At 45.0% G+C, this 23,962-nt stretch overlaps 1 protein-coding gene across 1 annotated transcript in view; it reads right to left on the bottom strand.

The window, feature by feature from the left end:
* The window catches only part of RFTN1 (raftlin, lipid raft linker 1), a 200,501-nt gene that overhangs the window by 18,133 nt on the left and 158,406 nt on the right, over nt 1–23,962 (bottom strand). The window contains exon 7 of the mRNA XM_079116481.1: nt 23,345–23,460. Within this exon, the coding sequence (XP_078972607.1) occupies nt 23,345–23,460 (116 nt within the window). The remainder of the gene's footprint in view (nt 1–23,344; nt 23,461–23,962) is intronic.

Genomic DNA, 23,962 nt, shown 5'->3' with positions numbered 1-23,962 from the left:
GTGATTCTGCAGCTAGAAACTGTGGCCATAAGCCAAGGAACAGGGGTAGTCTCTGGGACCTAGAGAAGATGAGCAACAGACTCCCTGGTCCTCAAGTTTCCAGAAAGAATGTGGTCCCGGCAACACTTTGACTTTATCCCCTTAATACCCATTCCTAATTTCTGGTGTCCAGATAATGAACCTATGTTGTTTCAAGCTATTGAATTTGTGGTAATTTGTTATAGCAGCAAAAAGAAGCTAATCCACCACCAATGTCAGTCTATCCTTAGTGTGGAGATAAGAACTTGGAGGTGTCCGCCGGCACAGGATGAAGTTGGCTGAGGACCAGGTTTCCTGGGGAGGAGGATGAACCAAAGATGACGCCAGCCACAGTGGTACATGGGCAGATGAAGGTCCAAAATGGAGACTCACAGATGGGGAAGGAGGAGAATGCCAAGCCAAAAGGGAACATTTCACCTATGATCAGATGCAAAGTGGATGGGACAACACTGGGGCAGGCTTGCAGAAGACTCAGCATGTCTGTCCCTCAGCATCCTGAAGAGTGAGGCTATGCCTGGTACCATGATTCGTTCATCAGTCTCCACATTCAGTAACCCTGGCTCTGTGCTGGGCACTGACACAAAGATGTGTGAGCTCTTCTGTCCCAGGGGAGCCCGGGCCAGGAGATGAGGAGAATGGGCACATGGCTCCCCACCAGATGGAAGCTCATGCACACATGGGGGAGGGAGAGACAGAAGTGATGGCTGTTCCCTGCATTTTCTCTGGATAAGAGCACACACCCCTGAAGCCAGCCCCGGGGCCTGCCGGCCTCACCCTCATCCTCCTCCAGGCCTCCCCTGTGCCTGCCAGCCAGGGGGAGGGACAGGCAATACTGGCCGGCTGGAGATGTTGTTTTCCTCTTTGTTTTACACACAATGCCCCAGAAAAACATTTTGCTGATATGTAATTAGGCCAACATAATAGAGTCTAAGAGAGCAGTCATCTCATTTTCCACAACTTTGGCTTTCAAAATGTTCAAAGAGAATAAGTTAAAAAAAAAAAAAAAAAAAAAAAAAAAAAGCTTAGTTCTTAGATGTAAAAAAGGGGGCAGATGAAAATACATGTAGCCTGTAGAAAGCTTCAATTCTAAGACCCCCTCGCCCACCCCTGCTGGTGAATTCATATCTTTGCTTGATTTTCTGTACCAGGCAAGCAGGGCAGCTAACTCCACTGTAGCATTTTAGGAGCACGACAGGATAATGGATAATAGTTTGGATAATAGTTGTTATTATTATTTGAAGTACATTGTTTGCAAAAATGGTCTCAATTACAACCTCCCTGAAAAGGCCACTTTACAACGTTACTCTGCAGCTTCTTGCATAAAGAGGGAGAGACCATTTCTCCACCTCTTGAATCCAGGCTGGTCTTGGAACTTGCTCTAACAGAATCTGGCAGATGAGATGACGGAAATTCTGAGCCCAGGTCTCAGGGGACCTTGCTGCATCTGCCTGCTCTCAGGGACCTTGCCCCTGCCATAAGGACAAGCCCAGGCTAGCCCATAGGGTGATGCCAGACACATGCCCAGTCCATCGGTGGACATGTGGGAGATGCCATCTTGGACCAGCCAGCGGCCAGACAATTCATCAGCGACTGCATATACTTGAGTCCCACTGAGCTTGGCGGAGCCTCACCCACATGATGAACAAGATTCCAGCCAACCTTTTTTTTTGGTACTGGGGATTGAACCCAGGCGAGCTTTACCAGTGAGGATCCCCACCCTTTTTTGAGACAGGGTCTCACTAAATTGCTAGGGCTGGCCTTGAATTTGTGATCCTCCTTTCTTGGCCTCTGAAGTTGCTGGGATTATAGGCTTGCACCACCACGCCCAGCCTCCACTGCTATTTTAATTCACTAAGCTTTGGGGTGCTTTACTATGTGACAGAAGCTAACCTGTATCTTATTCTAGGGAGAGCTGACTACCCAAGCAAACTTTCAGGAGGAAACTCTTAGTGAAAGTCACCTTGATAGGGAACAGACAGACCTAAGTGGAGGGCAACATGAGGCTAAGGGAGTAATTCTATAAAAAGGAACCAGTGCTGAACCCCACATGCTTTCTTTTCCAAGAAGCAATTTGCCTACAGCCCTGCCTGGCTTAAGTGGACAGAATATGTCACATTCCTCAGCAAAACTTCCTGCTATCTCTCTCTCTCTCTCTCTCTCTCTCTCTCTCTCTCTCTCTCTCTCTCATGTGTGTGTGTGTGTGTGTGTGTGTGTGTGTGTGTGTTGTTTTTTTGTGGTGCTGGAAATTGAACCCAGGACCTTATGCATGCAAGGCAAGCACTCTGCCAATTGAGCTATATGCCCAGCCCTCTTCCTGTTATCTGAAGGAGAAATGCAGACCTGAAATAATGTCAATAAGAGAACACAAGATGCCCTGAAGGGAAGACTTTTGTGACCCCTTCTACAGACCAGATGCTGGAACTCAAGGAGATAAGGATAATTCCTCCTAACCATAAAAATCTAAGAATTTATGGTTAAGAATCCAATTAGAACCAGTCAGCTTGGACCAAAGTGACCTAGAGTATCATGTCAGTGGGGACTTGAAAGTCTGATGTCACCCTGCTGTCAGTCAAAAGTCAAGAGGTGGACCTAGGCAGGACTCTGGAAACTTCTCCAGGTACCCCACTAAAGCTAGAGGGCAGGAGAGGCACTTTGAGAGTGTCACCTTTTCCCCTTTCTCATCCCTCCGAATAAACTCATTTCTTGTTACTCTGAGCAACATGTCTGAAATCTTACTGACCTGATGGCAAGAATCAGGGTTTAAGGGGGGCCTTCACACTGCCTCAGTTTTGCAGAATGTTCTAGCTGAAGGGTTATGGAAAACAATATTCCAAAAAGACAGCTCCCCAATAAAAACAGAGGGATAGTGTGGCTCGGGAGGTGGGAGAGGAAACTAGCCAAGGAACAATGGGCCCTGGGGGAAAGGGGCAGATACTGAATGTTAGACCCTAAGCCACGACCTTCCCGCTAAACAGAAGCTCAGCAAATACCAATGGGCATGATTTGAGTACTCATCCCTGGGATCTCCCCAGACAATACTGAGTTTCAACCATTTTACAACTACCTTCCTAAATTAAAGTTTTAACCTGTTCAACTAGCCCCTGACTGTCAAAACTGCATGTACGCAACTCCCAATGATGACATCGTTGTACCCTATAAAACCAAAATCCCCTCTGTAACTGATGGCCATTTTCCCATCTGGAAAATGGGCCCAAATGGCACCCGAATCTGTGAAGGAATAAAGGTTTCTCTCAATCTGTCCAGGTCTGCCTCTGGTCCTTTGTGCTTACACTAGCCATGTAACAACCTCATTGGATTTAAGAGAAATAAATAACATAGGTACCACCGGAAGAGACTCAGTGTTGCCAGTTTTTCACCATGCTCGATGCTGGCACGCCTAGCCTTCGTTTCCTCCATGCCAGACACATGGTGACTTTGCATGACCTTTGGAGGCCTGATGTCTAATGAATGGTAACCCACCATGAGGCCCAGCAGTGCCACCAGCCTACCCTGAGAGGGAGAGATAAAAACCCCAATGTCCTAGCTTAAGAAGCTGCTGCCCTGGCTTCTCCCAAAGTGCCATGCCAAACTGGCAGGAAAACCAAACCTGCACGTGTAAGATAACAGCGCCCCGGATTCTGGGACACGCTGGTGATCGGGTTCTGGTATGCAAGGTTTCTCTGAAGTCCTACTTGGAAGGCAGGTAGGGCAATGAAGAGATGGGATGGAGGGACAGGAGACTGACGGCTGTACCTGGTTGCATGCACACAGAGACTGTGGTCATCGGTAGGGACAGACGCTATGGTTCCGTGTGCAAACAGTGCAGTAACTCAAAGCTGACAGATCCTGTGAGCCACTCAGCAGGACCACACAGAGCGACAGCCTGGGGCTGGGAGCCTCCAGAAGCTGACACCTTACACACACACTGCCTGCCTGCATTGGGGGAAGCAGCTTTGTTTGATAACAATTAAACAAGAAACATTTTCTCCATCCAGGGACTTGCCAAGTCCTTCCCACTTGCTTTGATGAGTGGGAGGAAATTAGACTTTCTGGGAGTCAATGAGATTTATCACTTTATTACTCTCTAATTTTTCACCTTCTCTGTTAGCTAGAAAAGCAAGAAGATTAAAAAAAAAGTGCTTTCCTAAGGTATACGATTAAAAGATATTTATTTGAGAGTGGAGGGACAGGAAAGGGAACCTGAAGCGATGTCAGTTGTCACCTTTATAGGAGATCCTGACAGCTTACCAATAATCATAAAATGGTAATCCAAAAGGTTTCTTTGAATAAAGGTTAGTTCGAAATCTTGAGAAGGAAATGGAAATGTTTGTTCCACTGTCCAAGTTAACAAGGGACAGAGCCACATGAAGCACTTGTGATTTTTCTCATCCTTTCTCTACCTGGTATATTTGAGGTGCCACATTCCCAATCAGCATTGGGGCAATCACAAATTGGTCAATATTCTCTTTGTGGTTACCCAAATGTCAGCATCTTGTTGCTATGGTTACCACCATTCTAACTCAACCCTTCTTCCACGCCCCTCTCCTCAAACCAAATTACACTGTGTTAATCCCACAGCATGGCCTCCGAAGACCCTGCTCCTGGTAAGTGCTATCTATTAGGGCTTCTGAGGCACCAGGAACCTCCAGCTGGAATATCCAGCCTGCAGGACATGTCAGACCCCCTGATTATAAATGACTCCCCACTGCCGCAGCAAGCTACCTCCCACTCTCTCCAGCTCCCTGCTCTGACAGGGATAAATCCACCAGAGCCTGCCACAGATGCACTGCTGGGTTCCCATCAGCATCTGGACAGTGACCTGGACAAGCTAATGAAGAAAAAAACAAAGTCAAGAAAAGTAAAATAGTCCCAGAGAGTTTGGACAGATCTAGAAAATCCTCCTCCCACCCTCCGTTCCCTGCCTTAGCATTTTAAGCACGTCAATCATGCTTAGCATTTGTTTTCTGTTTATTCCTATCTCCTGCACAGGAACTCAGTCTTCACAAAAGCAAGGAGTTTATCATGTTCCAAGTAAACCCACACCCCCACTTAAGGAAGCATCTGCTCAATAATTAGTTGAATAACTAATTATTAGTTATTATTATTAGTTGAATAACTAATAATAATAACTAGTTAAATAATGAATGCACCCATCCTAGCAATTTGTGGGTAGGTTCTGCTATCATGTCTTATCTTCTCAAAGTCTTATCAAAATTCTTGTCAATTACTTCTACCAAGACTTGAGTTTGCTCCTGGAAATGTGAATTTATCTGCCACAATGCTGCATTACCATTCTTCTGGGCATTCTGTATATGGAAGTAGGAATTATATTTATATAAGAAGTTAAAAGCAGAGAGTCATATGGTGGTCACCAAGCACCAAGGCCACCTGGAATTTTCATAAACACAAGTTATTAAGCTGGCTACACACAAATTCATCCCTTCCCTGCTTCTGTATCACTGCAGTATGTCACTGACTGCCCTTTGGGAGGTAACATCTCCTTCTCCAACTTGACTCTGAACTTGGATTTGTGACTTTCTTGTCTCAATTTATGGCCTGCCTTCTATAGCGTTCTCTTGTGGTCCTTACTTTTTATTTCACTTTATCTTATGTGGTACTAGGGGTTGCACCCAGGGGTACTCTGTCACCAAGCTACATCTCCACACCACCGCCTTTTTTTTTTTCTTTTTTTTAAAGACAGGAGCTCACTATAGTTGCCAGGCTGCTTCAAACTTACAAATCCTCCTACCTCAGCCACCCCAGTAGCTAGGATTACAGGCATGTACTAATCAAGGAGACATTAACAAATGTGATACCCACTAGGGCATGAAATAAGCTAGCACTTTGGGGCCCCAGCAGTGTTTGCTGCTCTTGAGAACACCCTATGATTTCACCTTGTGAAGAATCCTAGGCCAGCCCATGGGTATCAAGATACCCGTGGCTCTGGTGCCCTAGACCACAGCCGGCCAAGTGCCAGACATGAGTGAGGCCATGTTAGATCATCCAGACATGGGTTGACAGGACAGCCCAGCAGAGAGAAGCCGACCCGCCCTAGAGAAGAATTTCCCAGCCGACCCAAAGAATCATGAGCCAAATCAATGGTTCCTGGAAGCCACAAGCTTGGAATGGCTGTTACACAACAAAAGCTAACTGATTAAATCTGGAAAACAAAATATCCAACAAACATTTAATAAGAGACATTCTACAGGATTCTCTCAAAAGTGACTACATATCAGAGGGTGTCTGAAGAATGCTATGGTCCTAGTAGATTTTTCAATAGGATGATGCTTTTGTGCTAATCCTGTTCCCTTTCTTGCCCAAAACCTTTCCTCAAGAATTTTCAAGATGAAATTGAAGGTAAAATGTGTTTCCATGGTTTAAAAGTTCACTATAGTAGTTTTAAAAAGTAAGGACCTCTCTGGTACCATGGTGCATGCCTATAATCCTAGCTACTGGGGTGGCTGAGGTAGGAGGGTTTGTAAGTTTGAAGCCAGTCTGGCCAACTATAGTGAATTCCTGTCTTAAAAAAAAAAAAAATGTGGTGGTGCTAAGGATGTAGCTTGGTGACAGAGTATCCTTGGGTACAACCCCCAGTACCACATAAAATAAAAGGAAATAAAAAATAAGGACCACAAGAGAACTCTACAGAAGGCAAGCCATAAACTGAGACAAAATATTTGCAAAAGCTCTATTTGATTAAGGACTATACAAAGAAATCGAACAAGATAAAACAATCCAATGAAAAATGAACAAAAAATCTGAACAGACATCTTACCAAAGTAGGTACACATTGATGGCAAGTCAGCATATGAAAAGATGCTCAGTATATGCCATTAGGAAAACACAAATTAAATAATACGATACCACTACTACATGGCCAAAATCCAAAATGTTAATGCCGTCTAGGGTACCTCTGAGCAACAGGAACTCCTAGACATTGCTAATGGGAATGCAAAATGATAAATCCACTCTGGAAAACAGTTTATCAGTTTCTTACAAAACTAAACATACTCTCACCATATAACCAAGCAACTGCACTCCCTAGAATTTATACAAATGAGCTGAAAACATTTGTCCACACAAAAACCTGCTCATGGATGTTGATATTGGTTTTATTCATAAAAGCCAAAACTTGGAAGCAACCAAGATGTCCTTCAGGAGATAAACGGACAGATAAACCATGGAAACCCATACCATGGAAAAAAAATTTGTCACTAAAAGGAAATGAGCTATCAAGCCATGAAAGACATGGAGGAACCCAAAGTCCACGTTACCAAGCCAATCTGAAAAGGCTACTTACTGTATGATTCCACCCATAGAGCATTCTGGAAAAGACAGAATAATGGAGACAATAAGATCAGTAGTTTCTAGGGATAGGGTGGGGAGGAGGAATGAACAGGCAGAGTGCACAGAAATTTTAGGGCAGTGGAAATTCAGTCTGATACTCTGAGGGTGGATCCATGCCATTATATATTTGTTAAAACCCATAGAATAGAGCTGGAGATATAGCTCAGCGGAAGTGCACTTGCTTAGTATATTTGAGGTCCTGGTTCAATACCCAGCACTACTTAAAAAAACAAAACTCCCACAACCTATGGAATACACAACACCAAGGGCAAACTCTAATGTAAGCTACAACTTCTTGTTATCATTGAAAGCTCAATGTAGGTTCACCAGTTTTCAAAAATGTACCCTGTGGTGTGGGCAGTGGATGCTGGGGGAGGCTACGCTTGTGTGGGCAGAGGACTCACAGGAATTCTCCGTAGTTTCAAGTTCAGTTCAGTTTTGTTGTGAACCTAAAGCTGCCCACAAGTATAAAGCTCATTCTTTTAAGAGTGAGGATGTTTGAATTAAAACTGATAATGAACTACAATGATAAAGAATATTCATGATTTACTGGCGCAAGAAAACTAACATCACTGAAAATTCACCAGTGAAAAATTAGTTAAATAACACAATTATTCATAAATTGGAGTATTTTATGGCCATTATAAATGATGAAGTAAAAGCCTACATAATGACACAGAAACATTTTCAGAATATACCACTGCATGCAAAACTTTATGATAGTATGAATGATGCAGTCCCATTTTTGTGTAAAAAAAATGTGCACCATGTAGAGAAAATACACAGTGAAAGGCTAGACACCAAGATATGGGGCTATCTTCTCAGTGATGATTACAGTAAGGCTATTTTTCCTTTTTTCTTTTTCTTATCTGAATTTTTAAAATTATCTTTGATGACCAGGTATCACTTTTTTCAACTTCTTTATTGACAGAATTGAAATGAGTCTCCTAAAATTCACCTATGTGATGTCTACAATTCAATGGTTTATGCTGTATTTACAGAACTGTGCAAAAGTCATAACAATCTAAGTTTAGAACATTTTCTACCTGTACCTACTAGCAGCCTCTCTCCTCTCCTCTACTCATCCTCAGACATCTACTTTCAGATTTACCCCATCTGGACATCGCATATAAATGGACTCAAATAATGTGATCTGCAACTGGCTTCTTTCACTTGAGCAAACGTTCAAGATTCATCCCTGATGTAGCAAGTATCAGTATTTTATTCTTTTTCATGCCATACAATATTCCATTATATGAAGGTACTACAATTTTGTTTATTCATTATATCATGAACATTTAGGTGGCTTCCATTTAGGGGGTATTATGAATAAAGCTGCTACAAACACTGACATACAGGTTGTTATGTTTTGAATGTGGTATCCCCCAAAAGCTCACATGTGAGAATGCAGGAAGGTTCAGAGGAGAAATGATTGGGTTGTAAAAGTCTTAACCCAATCAGTGAATTAATCCCAGATAGGATTAAATGAAGTGGTAGGAGGAGGTGGGAATTGGGGTGTGGCTATGGGGTATATATTCTGTATCTGGAGAGTGGAGTCTTTCTCTGCTTCCTGATGATGTGAGCTGCTTCCCTCTGCCATGCTCTCTCCGCCATGATGTTTTGCCTCACTGGAGCCTCAAGGAATGGAGTCAGCCTTCTATGGACCAAGACCTCTGAAACCATGAGCCCTCAAATAAACCTTTCTCCTCTGTAATTGTGCTGGTCAGATCATTTTAGCCACAGCAGCAAAAACCTGACTAAAACACAAGTTCTTCGTGTGGACATTTTTTCACTTCCCTTGGATATACGCCTAGGAGTGGAACTCAATAGTTATATGATAACCATGTTTAACATTTTGAGTAATTGTCCACTTAACACTTTTGTAAAAAAGTATAGGGCTGGGGATGTAGCTCAGTTGGTAGAGTGCATGCTTTGCATGCACAAGGCCCTGGGTCCAATTCCCAGGATCTCACACACACACATCCACAAAGCATAAAATTAAAACATAGAACTTATTAACCTTATCAGACCAGTTCTTGAGTCTTCCTAAGTCTACTTTCTATGTGATATAGGCAGTGAGAATACCCTCTTCAAACTCAGCCAGAGAGTGTTTAAGAGTCCCCTCAAAGAGAACATGGATTTAAAAGCAATGGATCAACTACACATCCAAACTTATTAAAGATGGAAGGCATGAGGTGGTCCACCAATTCAGTGGTCCTTGGGTCTGGCTGAATTTTTTTTTACACACAGATCCCCAATCCCCACCTGCAGACCTACTGACTGAATCTCCAGTGGGGACAGGGAGGCTTGGAAATCCATGTTTTCAACAAGCCCATGGTGAATCTGAGGATTGACAAGGTTTGGGAACTTCTCAAGTCCTCTGCCCACCTGGATCATTCCAGTATCTGGGAGTGGACAACCCCAGGCCCCAATCACCACCGAAGAGTTCCACATTCGCTCTTCAGCTGAACCTAGTTTCTCTGTCAAAAGTCAACACAAATAGAAGCTAGACCTTTTATTGCAAGTCAGCCCTTCAAAGATACAAAGCCAGCTACCTGGTGGCCCTTGCTTTTTCCTCCTCCAAGAAAGGTTATGCCCAATTGTTTTCAGCCACTTCCAGACACATCTTCTACCCATCTGTCCATGCTGCTCATCAAACATGGGGGTCGTAGTAGAGCACAAGACTCCAAGACAGCCAGCCACAGATGGAAGAACACAGGGATCAGTACCTCCTGTGTTACATCTTCAGAAACGTGATCAAAACTACCTTTTCTAAGCCACCTCATTCAATTATTCGTTCAGCCAATGTTTGTTAAAATCTCACACAAAAGGAACTAATGTGGATCCAGGGAGCATAAGTATCAGAAAAGGCTGGATCCTTTTCACGACAACTTGAAAATGTAAGTAATTCTAAGATAAAACCAAATACGGTTGTTTCAAAAGGAGGGGAGAGCAAATCCAGCTGATGGTGTCACAGATGGCCCCATCAAGCTGGTGGCATTAGGAAGTGTGAGTATAAGGGTCTCAAAAATAAAGACCTGAGGTAGAGAAGGGTACTAGCAAAGGGTGGGCAAGAAAGTAAGTGTGATCTGAAACTCCAGTTCGACACAGCCCAGAACCTTTGGAGAGGAATAGCAGGTACATCCTTGTCTTGCATTAAACTCTTTTTCATTAGAAGTGCTGTCAAATCAGATATTGCCCATTCTGTATTATTGATTCTTTTCATTTAAATGCCATTGAATTTTTATATATAAATGTATCCTTATTACATTTTATTGTACTGGTTTTGGTCCAACATTCATAAACTAATAGGTAATGAGATTGGAAAGGGTTTAAAAGAACAGTAAGCCTACCAAACAAGGAAACTAGATCAGTCATTTTCAAGTTTGACTTGTGTCTTTTTTCTTTTCTTTTTTTTTTTTTTTTTTTTTTTTTGAGTAGTAGTGGGATGCTTCCCATAAGCATCAGTTGTAATCTTATGCACCCAACATGAAAAAACCAGATAAATCCAGCTGGGTGTGGTGGTGCATGCCTGTAATCCCAGCTGCATGGCAGGCTGATGTAGCATGATAGCAAGTTTGAGGCTAGCCTGGGCAGCTTAGGGAGACCCTGTCTCAAAATTTTAAAAAGTTAAAAAGGCTGGGGATGTAGTTACATGGTACAGTGCCCCTGGGCTCAATCCCCAGCACAAGATGAAAACAAAACCAGATAAATTCAGAAAAAGCAGCCCTGGTTGACACTGGCATATGTGGATTATCCAGAGCCTTCTCCAAACACCACCGCAAATGTGCCTTGATCCTCTTCCACTATGTCCAACTGGAATGCTTCTTAGATCCAAGAACATTCTTCAGATCCTCATGGCCACCCAGGATATCCCATGGCCTTCCATCTTGGGTCTCTGGTAGGAGTATCATCTTCTAGACCTAAGCACAAGACCCAGAGAAAGGACAAAGCCCAGGACGACATCATAGGGCCCATGAACAAAGACCTCCCTCCAATTAAAGCGTGTCTTTGCTGAGCAAAGACTCTCAACACTCCATACATAGCCCCTAATGTTTAATTTAGCTTTATTAAAATTCTTGGCCAAGTGAATTTTTAAAAGAATATATTCCAATGCATGGTGACAACTAAACAACTATAAGAACATCCTCCAACCCTTTGGGTTCATTGATACTTCAATTCTCTTTGGAGAACCATTTGCTCTGACTTCATCTTCGGCTCTTTTTAAAAAAAATAACTTTGTTTATATTTTTTATGTGGTGCTGAGGATCAAACCCAGCATCTCACATGTGCTAGGCAAGCGCTCTACCACTGAGCCACAACCCCAGGCCCCACCTATGATCTTAAGTTGCCTATGTACTTTAAAAGTTATCACAGGAGGCCTGCCTTAATACATTTTCTGTTGCTATAACAAAATACCTGAGGCTGGGTACTTTATAAAGAGATTTATTTAGCTCACAGTTTGGGACCCTGAATACTCAAGATCAGAGAACTTCATATGTTCAGCCTCTGGTGAGGGCTCCCTCAGCTGGGTCACAACATGGCAGAGAAACAGAAAAGAAACTGGCTGCTTGCAGACAGTGCCAAGCTTGTGGGATAGCCTCGCTTTATAACAACCTACTTTCACAAGAAGTTACTCTGAGAACAGCATTGATCCCAAGGGCAATGTCTTCCTAACTTAATTACCTTGCACAAGGTCCATCTCTTAAATGTTTTCAATACCAGCACATGGGGGACCAAACTTCCACCACGCACTTGTGTCTTTGGGGTACGAATCACATCCAAGCCATAGCAAGGCCACATGGAAAGCCTGAGAAGGAATGTTCAGCCCCTCTAAACAAAGACCAGTTCCTGGCTCAGATCAGCAAGGAAACAAGGATCTCAGCCTGAAACCATAAGGAATAGAATTGGCCCACATACTAGAGTGAGCTTGCATGTGAAATCTACCCCAAAGCCTCCAATCAGGAACCCTGACCTGGAGATGCCCGATTTTGATCTTGTAAGACACTCAGTGGGACTGGGTAGAGTACTTGCCTAGCGTGTGCAAGGCCCTGAGTTCAATGCCTAGCACCACCACCATCACAACAAAAAGTCCTAATTAGAAGACCCTGTCAGATAACTGAGCTGTGACACATTCTTCTCCCCTCGATGCTACTGGCTCTCAGGCATTAGGGCTTGGGACCTGGCCTGGGACCTTCACCACCTACCTATGCCTCTCAGACCTTTGAACCACACCATTGGCTTCCCTGCGTCTCCAGCTTGCAGACTGGAAGACAGCCTCCATAATCACATGAGCCAAAGTCTTCTAATAAATATATACCTGTACACACATGCGTACGCACTCTCTCCCATTGGTCCTGCCCTTCTGGGGAGCCCTGATGCACACATCCTCCTTATGCAGCATACACCAAATGTTTTAAGCATACTATTTTTCCCAAAACCACCCTTGTCAAAGGACTTAAAACCGTGGTCACGTCTTTCCCGCTCTCTTCCCCGGCAAGGAGACTCTAAATTCACCGTGCCCCATGACCTCCAGAGAGGCACACTTCCTCTCCCGTCAACTCCACTTTAAAAGGTCCCTGTGATTGAGGGGCTGACACCACCCCACAGAAAGTATGACAACGAAGAGAAATTGCTGATGGGTGTGGAAAAGCCCAGGGGCAGGGGCGGGGGGTTCACTTTTCATGAGCGCAGTCCTTCCATGGAGTTAACAGCAATCAATCCTTCCTGCCCGAATTTCCTCCATCCATCATCCGTCAGTTGCTGACACACAGTAGGAACTGAATGCATTCTACTGTCATGTACAACTAATTAGAATAAAAACATTTAAAAAGTTTTTCAAAGGCCTAACTTTCTCTTATTTGTACACAGAGTGGAATAGGGACGTCAGAGAGGAGAATGGAGCTTACAGAATGGAAAAGTGCATCCGTCATTCCTCTGCCCAGGCTTGCGACAAGTCCACTCTTCCAAACACCTGTAGGAGCATCCCTTGCCTTTCTGGTCCCACTCAGTGGCACATGCTGTTGGCTGCCAGAGGCAATAGACTCTGGATGCCCAAGTCCCCCTTCCCAGCTGACACACCCTCTCCAGCTTCAGGAGACTGTGACTCTTGACAGGGTCTGTGACTCAGCCTTGTCCAAGGAGACCCAAAGGAAACTCAGCTGAGGCTTCTGGGAAAGGTGTTTACTTGCTAATAAGGATGGACACATGGCAAGAAAACACGGATTCTGTTCTTTACTGTGCTCAATATGTTCACCTGTGATGTCTGGATCTGCTGCAGCCACCTTGTGACTAGAATCATGAGGTGAGAGCTGGCAGACAAGCTGAGGATCAGTGTGCACAAAGGTCACAGGATCTGGGTCCCTAAGGATGTCCTTAAGCTGCTGGAATAAAGGTCACTCTGCAACCACCTTGCCTTCCTCCAGACGTCCTGTTCAGTGAGATGAGGTGAAAAATACCTACTCCCTGAGCCATTTTTAGATGGACTTTCAGTGACTGACAGCATCCTAACCAATACCCATGACCACTGTCCTTGTTCTCTGACCTGGGAACCTCTCCCCAAGCCTCCCCCCCTCCCCCAATTCTGGTTCATCTCTCCAAACCACACGATTTAAGAACTAGTCATCCTGATGTATTACACTGAGGAAGTCCCTACCACGGTTCCCTTCAGCCCCTACAAGAAGTTCAGGATCTTTCCACCACCACTAAGTTCTCACCAACTCTTCACATGCAAATAGGCTGTCAAGTACACCCTCCAGGGCATCCTTGGAGAGAGGTCCCCAGTGTCACACCAGGTTCCCAGGGCTGCTGTTTACACCAACTTGGTGGCTCACAACAGTAGAAATTTATTCTCTCACCGTTCTGGAGGCCAAAAGTCCCAAAGAAGTATCACTGGGCCCAAACCAAGGTCTTAACAGGCCTGCACTCCCTCTGGAGGCTCTGGAGAGAATTCACTCCTTGCTTCTGTCAGCTTCCAAGGCTGCTGGCATGTCCTGGCTTGTGGATGCATTACTATCTTCTGGCTTTACAACGTCTTCTTCCCTCCGTTATGCAAATCCCCCTCTGCCTCTGCTTATGTGGACGTATCTGATTGCGTTTAGGGCCCGTGCAGATACATCCCATCTCAAGACCCTGAATTTTAAGGCTCATCCAGATAATCTCCCATCTCAAGACCAGCAAGGATCCTTTATCCAAATAAAGTAACATTTACAGGTTTCAGGGATTAAGACCTGACATTGTCAGGGGGCATTATTCAACCTGTTGTGTACCCCAAAATCCCCAACATCTTATTTTTACTCCTACATAATCTTCCACTTGGTACTAGTACCCCCTACCTCAGGAAGCCAGAGGTCTAGCCATCATCTTAGTCCTCCACTGCTCCAATCCACACGACATTAGGGATCCCAAAACCAAGGGGCTGCTACCAAGGAGGGAGAAGGTAATTTCTGGATGAAAATTATGAGAAAGAGACTGCTATCTAGGGCCCTACTCCTCAGCATAGGACCAAGGCTCTGGTTAGAAGTCAGGACTTGATGACTTGATTTTGTGGATTTTTTTGGGTGGGGTGGGGGGTGGTCACCGTTTTTAAATATGATCCCTATGGTTTTGAGAAGATAAATGACTTACTTGGGGAACAAAGACTACACAAACCAAGTTCTCCTCTGTTGGGTTATGAAGCCCTTTTTGGAGACCAGAAGAGAAAAGCTTTCAAAAGTTCAAACATTCAGTTCAGTATGGCTCTGTGGCAAGAACTGGAAGGGAAGCTGGTTCCAGGTGGAAGTGTCCCCATAAAGTAAAAGTTGGAGAAACCAAGGAAACCTCCGTGACTGCAGAGGTTGGCAAGTGCGGATTTCTGAGGCTAGAAGTGGGTACCTGACTCTCCAGGAACAGTGACACAGTGGAGAGAGGAGAGAGGTTAAGGGGGAATGAGGTCAGGTGCACAGGACTGTATTTATACACAGGGACCTTTGGAGATTCAGTTCAAAGCACAGGATACAAGGGAAAAGAACACTGAAGAGGATAAAAGTGCAATTATTCAACTACTATTTTACCTCCTTTTCTACAGGGAATCAAATAAAACTAAGGTCTAGGGCTGGGGGTGCAGCTGATGGAGTATTTTCCTAGCATGCACAAGGCCTGGAATGAACACCCAGCACTGCAAGATAGATAAATAAATTCTAGGAGACTTCTGTCAACTATTTTCCCCCATTAATGGCATTGAGTTATTGGTATCTGTATTAGAGTTCTCCCAAGAAACAAAACCCACAGGATATACGTATAGACATTCATATCAGTTATCTATAGAAACTTATTTGAAGAACTGGCTCACACGATTGTGGGGGCTGGCAAGTTCCAACGTTTGAAGGAAAGGTTGACAGGCTGGAAATTCCAGCAGGACCTCATATTGTAATCTTCTCGAGTCTGCAGGCAGAATTCCTTCCTCTTCTGGGGACCTCAGTCTTTTCTCTTGAGGATTTCAACTTATTTGACAAGGCCCACCCACATCATGAAGGGTCATCTGCCGTAGCCTTCCACTGGTGTGAATACTAATCACATCTAAAAATATCTTCCCAGCAACATCCAGACTGGTGTTTAATCAAACAGCCATACTGGCACATAAAATGAACCATCACGGTATCATTCTGCAACTTTTTCTTCTTCACATTTTCTGGAAGTCCTGGTGTCAGTTTAAGGTGAATGACCTCCTCCATAATAATGTATCATCCTTTATTTAGCTGTACCCCTACCGATGGACATGTTTGGTGTTTCCTTTCTTTCTATTCGTAATGCTGAGATGACATCCTCACGTGTACATTCTTGGGAACACATGCATATGTTTCTCTAGGAGAGACGAATGAGAGATTCGGAGCTGCTCAATCATGGGCGAGGTGGGAATTTTAAAAATTTAATAGAGGCTGGTGATCTGTCCTCCAAAGCTCCAGCCTAGAGATTCTAAGGAAAGGGGACAGCACACCGGTCTGTCACTCTCAGGGCCAGGTGGGACACAAGGAGAGGATAAAAGTCAAAGCACTGAGAGCTGCTACAACAGACCGAGGTACGTGGAGCCTGGCCCATGCCCGCTGCAGTGACGTGCCCTGGGGTGGGAGGGGAGGTACCTGCCACTGGGAGGGCTGTGTGTCTCCATTCCTGTCCTCTTCATGGGAATGATTCTTCACAGAAAAACCATCTGAATGAATCACAGGGAAAAGGCAGAGAACGGCCGACTTTGGCACCAAAGGCTATGATCTCAAAGCCAAAATAATTATCTTGGAGAAACCATGGCAATGAAAAAAAAAAAAAAAAAGCCAGATGGTTAAAAAGAACAAATATTGGCTTCTTTGTCAGAGCAGAAGGAGGTACATTCTAACACCCTAGAAATGGATGGGTTTTTTTTCCTGGAAAATTCTAGTGTGGATTCTTCAAAGAGATGGTTGGGAGTCTCTGGAATCAACATCGATCCCCAGAGCCCAGCAGAAGCTCACGAAGCACAGGTGAGACCCAACGTACTGTGGCGCAGGATTAAGGGGCAGGATTTCAATTACAGCAACACTGTCTTACATAGCCTCTCGTGAGATCATCAGGGATAAATAAGATGAGGAAATATACTGGGCCCAAAGGGTCATCTGAAACGCCTACAGAAGGGTCAGGTTAGCACTAGCGGCTGGAGGAGAGACCCCCACAGCACACCAAGGGGCAGTGACCTTGATCCAGTCTGTTCACTGCTGGGATGACATGGGAACAACTTTACATGTGCAACTTCAGAGAAGCCAAAGTTAGGATGGCCCTCCAAATCCAGGATGATGTAACCATGACTATGAATGTCCCAACAGGCTAGAGAAAGAGCAGAAGTAAATAGAAGGAGGTGAACAACAGACAGAACTGAGGATGGAGAAGAGCTGCCCTCCTGGCACCTCACGGGACCAAACATAATGACTTAGAGGCCGTTATGGGTGCCTCCAAGCTATGTCCCTCTTCCGTACATCCAGCCCAGGAGGTCAGGGCCTCAGGGGCAGCAGCTGCTCTCCAGTCCACCTGTCAAGCCCTTCTGCCAATCACCAATGGAGCACATTGGTGTAGGACCCATGTGTTCCCAGGCCTGTTTAAGTCAGTAAGACCCAGCGCCAGCATTACACATCTTAATTTAATTTATCTAAATTGATAAACACCAAGTGCACAAAAAATGTGTTCCGAAAACCAAGGTGAATCCTTCACAGAGATCCAACGAAGGACAGCTGGTTAAAAATGACCAACTCTGGAGCCACACTGGGTGGCACACACCTGTCATTGCAGCAATTCAGAAGGAGGAGGCAGCAAGTTCGAGGCCAGCCTCTTGGCAACAGAGCGAAAGACCCTGTGTCAGAAAAGGCTGGGGTCTGAGCTCAGTGGTAGAATTCCCATGGAGTCAATCCTTAGTGCCAAAAAAAAAAGAAAAAAGAAAAAAAAGAAATTAGATGACTGTGATGGAATTAGATGTGGGGGAGGGGAGACTGGAAAAGACTAGAAAAATCAAGACGATGGACTCTGCAGTCAGACCCTTCTGTTCTACTTTCAAGAAACGAACGCTGCTCATTGTAGGGAGCACACCTTGAGCGGAGTTTATACAAGACAGGTGAAGTGGAATTCCAATAAGCGGAACCCAAATTCAAAATGACTGGCAAGTGGATGTGGATTTCCACATTTTACATTAAAATAAAATGTTAGGTATAAATACCATCTTAGGTTCTCTGTCTCTGGCCTCTTCAAGGAACCCACCCACTCCATACCAACTGCATCCGCTTTGTGTGCTTTTTCCACAAGTTTGTGTTCTTTTCTGGCACCAAATGTCAACAGGAGCACTAGTGAGCTAGAACACAGTCCAGGGAGAGGGACGACGATGGAGAAAGCTGGACACCTGGAGGTGTCCACAGACTCTGATGGGCTGTCCAGTCCAGATGCACAGAGAAGAGGGCCTCTGTCAGCCTGTCTTGCTCTTTCCCTGTTCACCTTACAGTCCTTCCCCTTCCTTCCAAAGAATCACCATTCCTGCTTATGCTACGGGTTGTAAACTCCAGGAAAATCAACAAAATATCTACTACAAAGGCCCTATGGATGGACCCTTACCTACCTCACAAATGCTTTTAAATCTTAAGCTGTGGGTTTGCAACTGAGAAAAACGCAGTCATCTGTATTTGACAGCACAGGCCCAACCCTCTGGTTTTAGAAGGGAAGGCAGTAGGTAGAGGATCTGTCTGTCTCACTGATGATACCAGGAGACTGATAAAGTGGTGTTTGCTGAGGGCTTACTCTGTGCCAGGTTCTAAATAGTTTCTCCTTTAAATTTTCATCAATTTTGACACATTGTTACCAGTGTCTCCATTTATAAAACTGAAAAATGGAAAAACAGGGATTGGTTTGCTTTTCCTATACTCAGTTGCTCAGCTGGGAGTTGGGGAGCCAGGATGCTCTCCTTGGCCAGACTCCGGAACCTACACCCTCTTCTCAACATGCCGCACTGTCTGCAGAGCTAAGAGCCGGGTCAGCTTTCTGGTGAAGTGGTGTGCACGTTCATGGTGTGTGTAAGGAGGGAAGCCAGGGTGAAGTGGCAGGGTTGGAACGGTGCCCCTGCAAACAGAGCTGGGGTACAGGGACAATGAGGCAGGAGAGGGGCGAGGGGCAGAGCAGTTCCAGTGGTGGGAAAAGAGAGAGAGCTGCAAAGAGTGTTTTGTGGTAACAGTCCAAGAGGTTAGGCGCTGGTCTGGGAGGACAGTAGTTGCCAGAAAAACAGGGTCAACTAGAAGCCAAAAGGGACCTGCCCAGGGCTGAAACAGGAAAGAGCTTTCCCACAGGTCAAAAGGGTAGGGAAGAGAGGAAGTAGCTGGACTCGGTAGTGGAAGATGTGAGAGCTGGACAAATACCCACATGCCCTGGAGAGGGGCTCTCTGTGGGTTGGAGCAGGGGTCTGATAGCCTCTGTGAAGAGTTTAGCCATAGAAAAAACTGTCCCCAAGTGAACACTGCTCACTGTGCTGGTAGCAAGCTCTAAACACTAAATTCCTCCAAGGCTGGAATTCTTAAAGTGTGGTCCCTAGACCAGCAACATTGGCTCACTTGACAATTTGCCAGAAATGCAGATTCTTGGCCCCTCAGATCCACTGTTACAGACTGAATATTTTGTGCGCCCCACCCCCACCAATTCACATTTCAAGGCCCTGACCCCCAGAGTGCAGATGGGGCTTCTAAGGAAGTAAAGTTAAATGAAATAATAAAGGCGAGCCCCCTGATCCTATAGGATTAGTGTCCTCATGAAGAGACACATCAGAGGGTTCACACGCTCTGCCCACCAGCATGCTCAGAAGAAAGGCCATGTGAGGACAGAGTGGTCACCTACAAACCAGGAAGAGAGCTCTTACCAGAAATCAAACCCTGGTCAAAAACTGATCTTGGACTTTCCAGATGTAAAAGAATAAATTTGCTGTGTAAGCCACCTCATCTGTGATATTTTGTTCTGGAAGCCCTAGGAGATTAGGATACCTACTCAGGAGGAAATCATGAGGTTAGAACCCAGACATCTGTTTTAAAAAGCTCTCCAGGTGATTTTGACACAAAATCAATTTCGAGAACTAGTCTACCCGTGGGCAGAATCAAATGGCCTACAACCTAATTCGGAGAGCGTTTATTGGAATGCCTTGGAGAACAGAGATGAGTATTTTCAGGCCAATGCGTGGAAAATCAGTCCATACGTAGGTAGGGGGGTCCTTTTACTCAGCAGGAAGTGACCTGTGAGCTGGGTCCTAAAGACTGCCCATGCCAGCTACAGGGGGAAGAGACCCCTGTAAGATTGGCAATCTCAGAGGCTAGTGCTGCTAATGGGGGCTGGGAGCTGCTTCCACTATGGTAAATTCAGAGCTGCTTCAGAGAACAGAGGGAAGAGCAAGCCTGAAGACTGGTACAGAGAAAAACCAGTGAACAACAATAAAAATTATATTATAAAAATTAATAAAATTTGTTTCTGCCTAATTGGCAATCTTTGTATCATAATGGTGAAAGGTGAAGAAATAAAGGCCCATCCAGTGGATCTGGTAAAGCTTACAACTGGCTCTCCAAAGAGGGGTTTAAAAAAAAAAAAAAAAAAGAATCCAGGGGTTGCCAATTTCCATCATGGTCAATTTCAAATTACCAGCCTGATGTCACTGAATGTGGAGTTTGGGAGAGAGGCGCAGAACTGGTTTTGAGGACTAGTGAATGCCATTGAGCCGAACATAGATCTTTAAAACCCAATTTCCAAGGATTCCTGAAGGGGGGAAACAGCGCCCAAAATCAATATCAAAGAGATGATGGCATCAAAATAAGACATCAAAATGAAAAAAGTTCAAACATCTGATAGAGAAAGCAGATGGACAAATATAATGGAAATCAACCTGCAATTCCAGAAAACAATTGTGATAAACATTATTCTTTCCTGATCGAACATTTAACCATACAAGTGATCTCTTTTTTCAACTAAAAAAGACAACTATCTTCTTATTTTAGTCTATAATCTCATCTCCCTCCCACAAACATTTTTATGTACAGATGACGCATACTTACAGTGGTTGGACTTTTCAGACAATGGTTCAAAAGTTATATGCATTCAATAAAAACCATACATCCGATTTGAATGAGCTCCTTCCCCAGGCCAGTGACAGGTAAGATGATACTCTGAAGGGCTGGGCAACTGCAGGGAGGTTCAGCTCCCAGTCAGCCACACAATCATGAGGAGAAACAACTGGGACTTCACGGTGTGCTAAGTAGGGTGTTCAATAGGCTAGGCATATCAAAGGCATTTTTGACTTTAAATATTTTTTATTTCAGATGTGTTCATGATTACCCCATCATAAGTGAGGGTACCTCTGAGTTCACCTACACTAGGTGTTCACTAAGGCTGCAGTTTCAAAGAATGGAGAAAGACAAATCCGTGAGTACTCTTCCCCTTATGCCCCTCATCAAATAATGCATGACCACAAACCTCTACAGAGTCCTTCTAGACATTGGTTTCTCCCCTCCCACACACACAAGAGATTTTATTAAGTGGACAGAGTGTCTGCTCACAGGGTGAGAGAAAGACAGAGAGAGTGCACACAAGAGAGAGAGCAAGGGAGAGAGAGCTAGACATTGGTTCTTAATGGAGTGAAGCATCAGAATCTCCTGGAAAAGTTTTCAAAATACAGTAGAGTTCTGACTCAGTAGGTCTGCTTTTGGGCCTGAGATCTGAATTTCTAACAACTGTCCAGGCGATGATGATGCAGCTGGTCCTGGGACCACACTTTGGGAACCGCGTTTGAGACAGCACTGCCATTAAGTCATCTTTTTTGAGGAGACCACAAAACCCCTCCCTGAATGGCCACATCCAGAGGCCAAGGAGATCTACTCGTCCCTGTGGCCTGCCAATCACTTCCACACGTGCACATTTCTGGGTGCAGTCGCGTATCACTACCGTTGCGGAGAAAACTGAATGGTCCTGTTTTAATCAGGTCCTGCTACTCTGCTTTATTTTATTTCATACTCCCCCTCCCCACTCCCGTCCTTCTCCCGTGGGCTGGATGAACAGCACTGTGCCAGTGGAGGAAGTGCAGGGTCCTGAGCGGTCACCTGCCCCGCCCACACTGGGCCCTGCATTCTGGACTGGGCCTTGCTTCTCCTCCGACTCCAATTCCAGTTAGGGGCACAGAGGCCAGAGAGAGTCTGGGGCACGAGGGTCTCATGAGAGTCACTGACGGAGCCTGATTGAAAACCAGCTCATCACCTGGTTTCTGATTTCCTTTACAACATACACCCTCAGGACTTCTGGTCCCTCCACCAACGGGCCCTGTATGCTGTGGATGTCACAAGGCTTGTTTTTGATTATTCCAGCTTCTCTGTGTCCTCACAGTTGGCACACTACAAGCAGTTATTCCCCATCACTGCTGGAATGAGGCTTGGACTCAGCAGCCCAGCTCCGCACCTCACACCCCCGGGAACTGCTGTGGCTTAAAGGTGAGTAGCAGTGGCCTGGGACATCTAATTTCTACCCACCAACCAGGCACCAGGGACTGCCTCAAGGCTGCAGGCATGGCAGAGACAGCAGGTGTGGCCAGCACTAGCTGTCTGGGGGCCTGTGTGCCCCACAAAGAGCTACATCCACCTCTGTCTCACTCTGGCCTGGAGAGCCCTGGGGTAGTACCAACCCTGGCCCTCAGGGCATTCAGAAATCAGTCCTTGATGTCCAAAGATTCCCTTTACATCCCAGATGCTGTATGCACGAGACTGGTTTACAACTTCTGCACTTCATAGCTGGGCAAAGGTCAGCGAATCTTAGAAGTCAGTCAGCTCCTTCAATGCACCAGAGGACCGTGGCCAGAGGAATTCCTCTGCCCATGGCTATTTGGTGGCCTCACGGTTCATCATTTCTCAGATACATAATGCAACACTGAATGCATAAACCTTGGGTGTGGGACTTCATCTCTCTGTGTCTCAGTTTCCTAACTGTAACACTGGGGCGATCACAGCACATATCTTATAGGTTTATCATGAAGATTAAGCCAGCTCCTGGGCAGAAGTCTCTTCTAGGGATGGCTGGCAGAGGGAGGCCAGGAACTGTAGCTCCAAAAACAGCATTGCTCTTATTATTACAGAGGCCACAAACTATACACTTCCCTCATTATGTCACTTAGAGTTTTCAGTGATGTGCAAATTAATGAAAGACGACTCTTTCCACCCGACAGTCTGGCACATGCAGCATAGTTAATTTTGCAGAATGGGACTAGTGAGACCCACCCCTACCTGGGCGGGGAGGCCTGGGAGGACTAAGGGGGTCCTCATAGTGTTTACCCAGGTGAGCTCCATTTCAGACCAGAGCCACAGCTGAGCCCCACCATCAGTTGGTCTGTCAGTCGCATGGAGCAAGCAGATAAAACAATCGCCGCCCAAACAAAAGAAGCGCCCGCTGCCAGCCCCACACTTACTTCCAGGACCGTCCATTGTTCAACAACAATAGCATCATAGCCCTGTATGGTTTTGCTATCTTCGGTGGAAACAGCTTCAAAGATGAATACTCCATCTGTCAAGCCGGGTAAGGAATCTGTGGAAAAAAAAAAAAAAAAAAAAAAAAAAAAACCAGGGGGGCTGTGTAAGCCGTCTGTGGCAGAAGCCTTACAAGCAGCAAAATTTTCACTGCATTCATTAATAATCCCAATCAGAACATCTTTTCAGCATGTTAATTAAAGAAGGCACACACAGCCATAGAGTCTAGCCCCATCAGAATGAATGAGACTAATTTACCTCGCAGTTTTGAATAATATCCTTGATTTATGAGCCCACATTTCATTGTTAGCAATCACCATTGATTTCACGCGTTTACCTTCCTTTTCACACTCCAGCGTCAGGATGCGCTGGGGAGAACTTATCCAGGGTAAAACACATCCATTTGGAGGATTTTTTTTTTTTTTTTTTTAAGAAGAAAACTATATTTAGGTGAGGGGGATTTTTTTTTTTTTAAGGAGGGGTAGATGCAACAAGATCTGAGCCTGTTGGGAGCCTTCGAGAAGCGTTGATTCTAGGAGGCTCACGTGATGTGGCTGTTG

The sequence above is a fragment of the Sciurus vulgaris genome (genome assembly GCF_902686455.1).
Source record: "Sciurus vulgaris genome assembly, chromosome: 16".
In the NCBI taxonomy this organism is placed as follows: domain Eukaryota; kingdom Metazoa; phylum Chordata; class Mammalia; order Rodentia; family Sciuridae; genus Sciurus; species Sciurus vulgaris.
The sequence above is the reverse complement of the archived record's forward strand: the minus strand, read 5'-3'. Positions and strand labels throughout refer to the sequence as shown.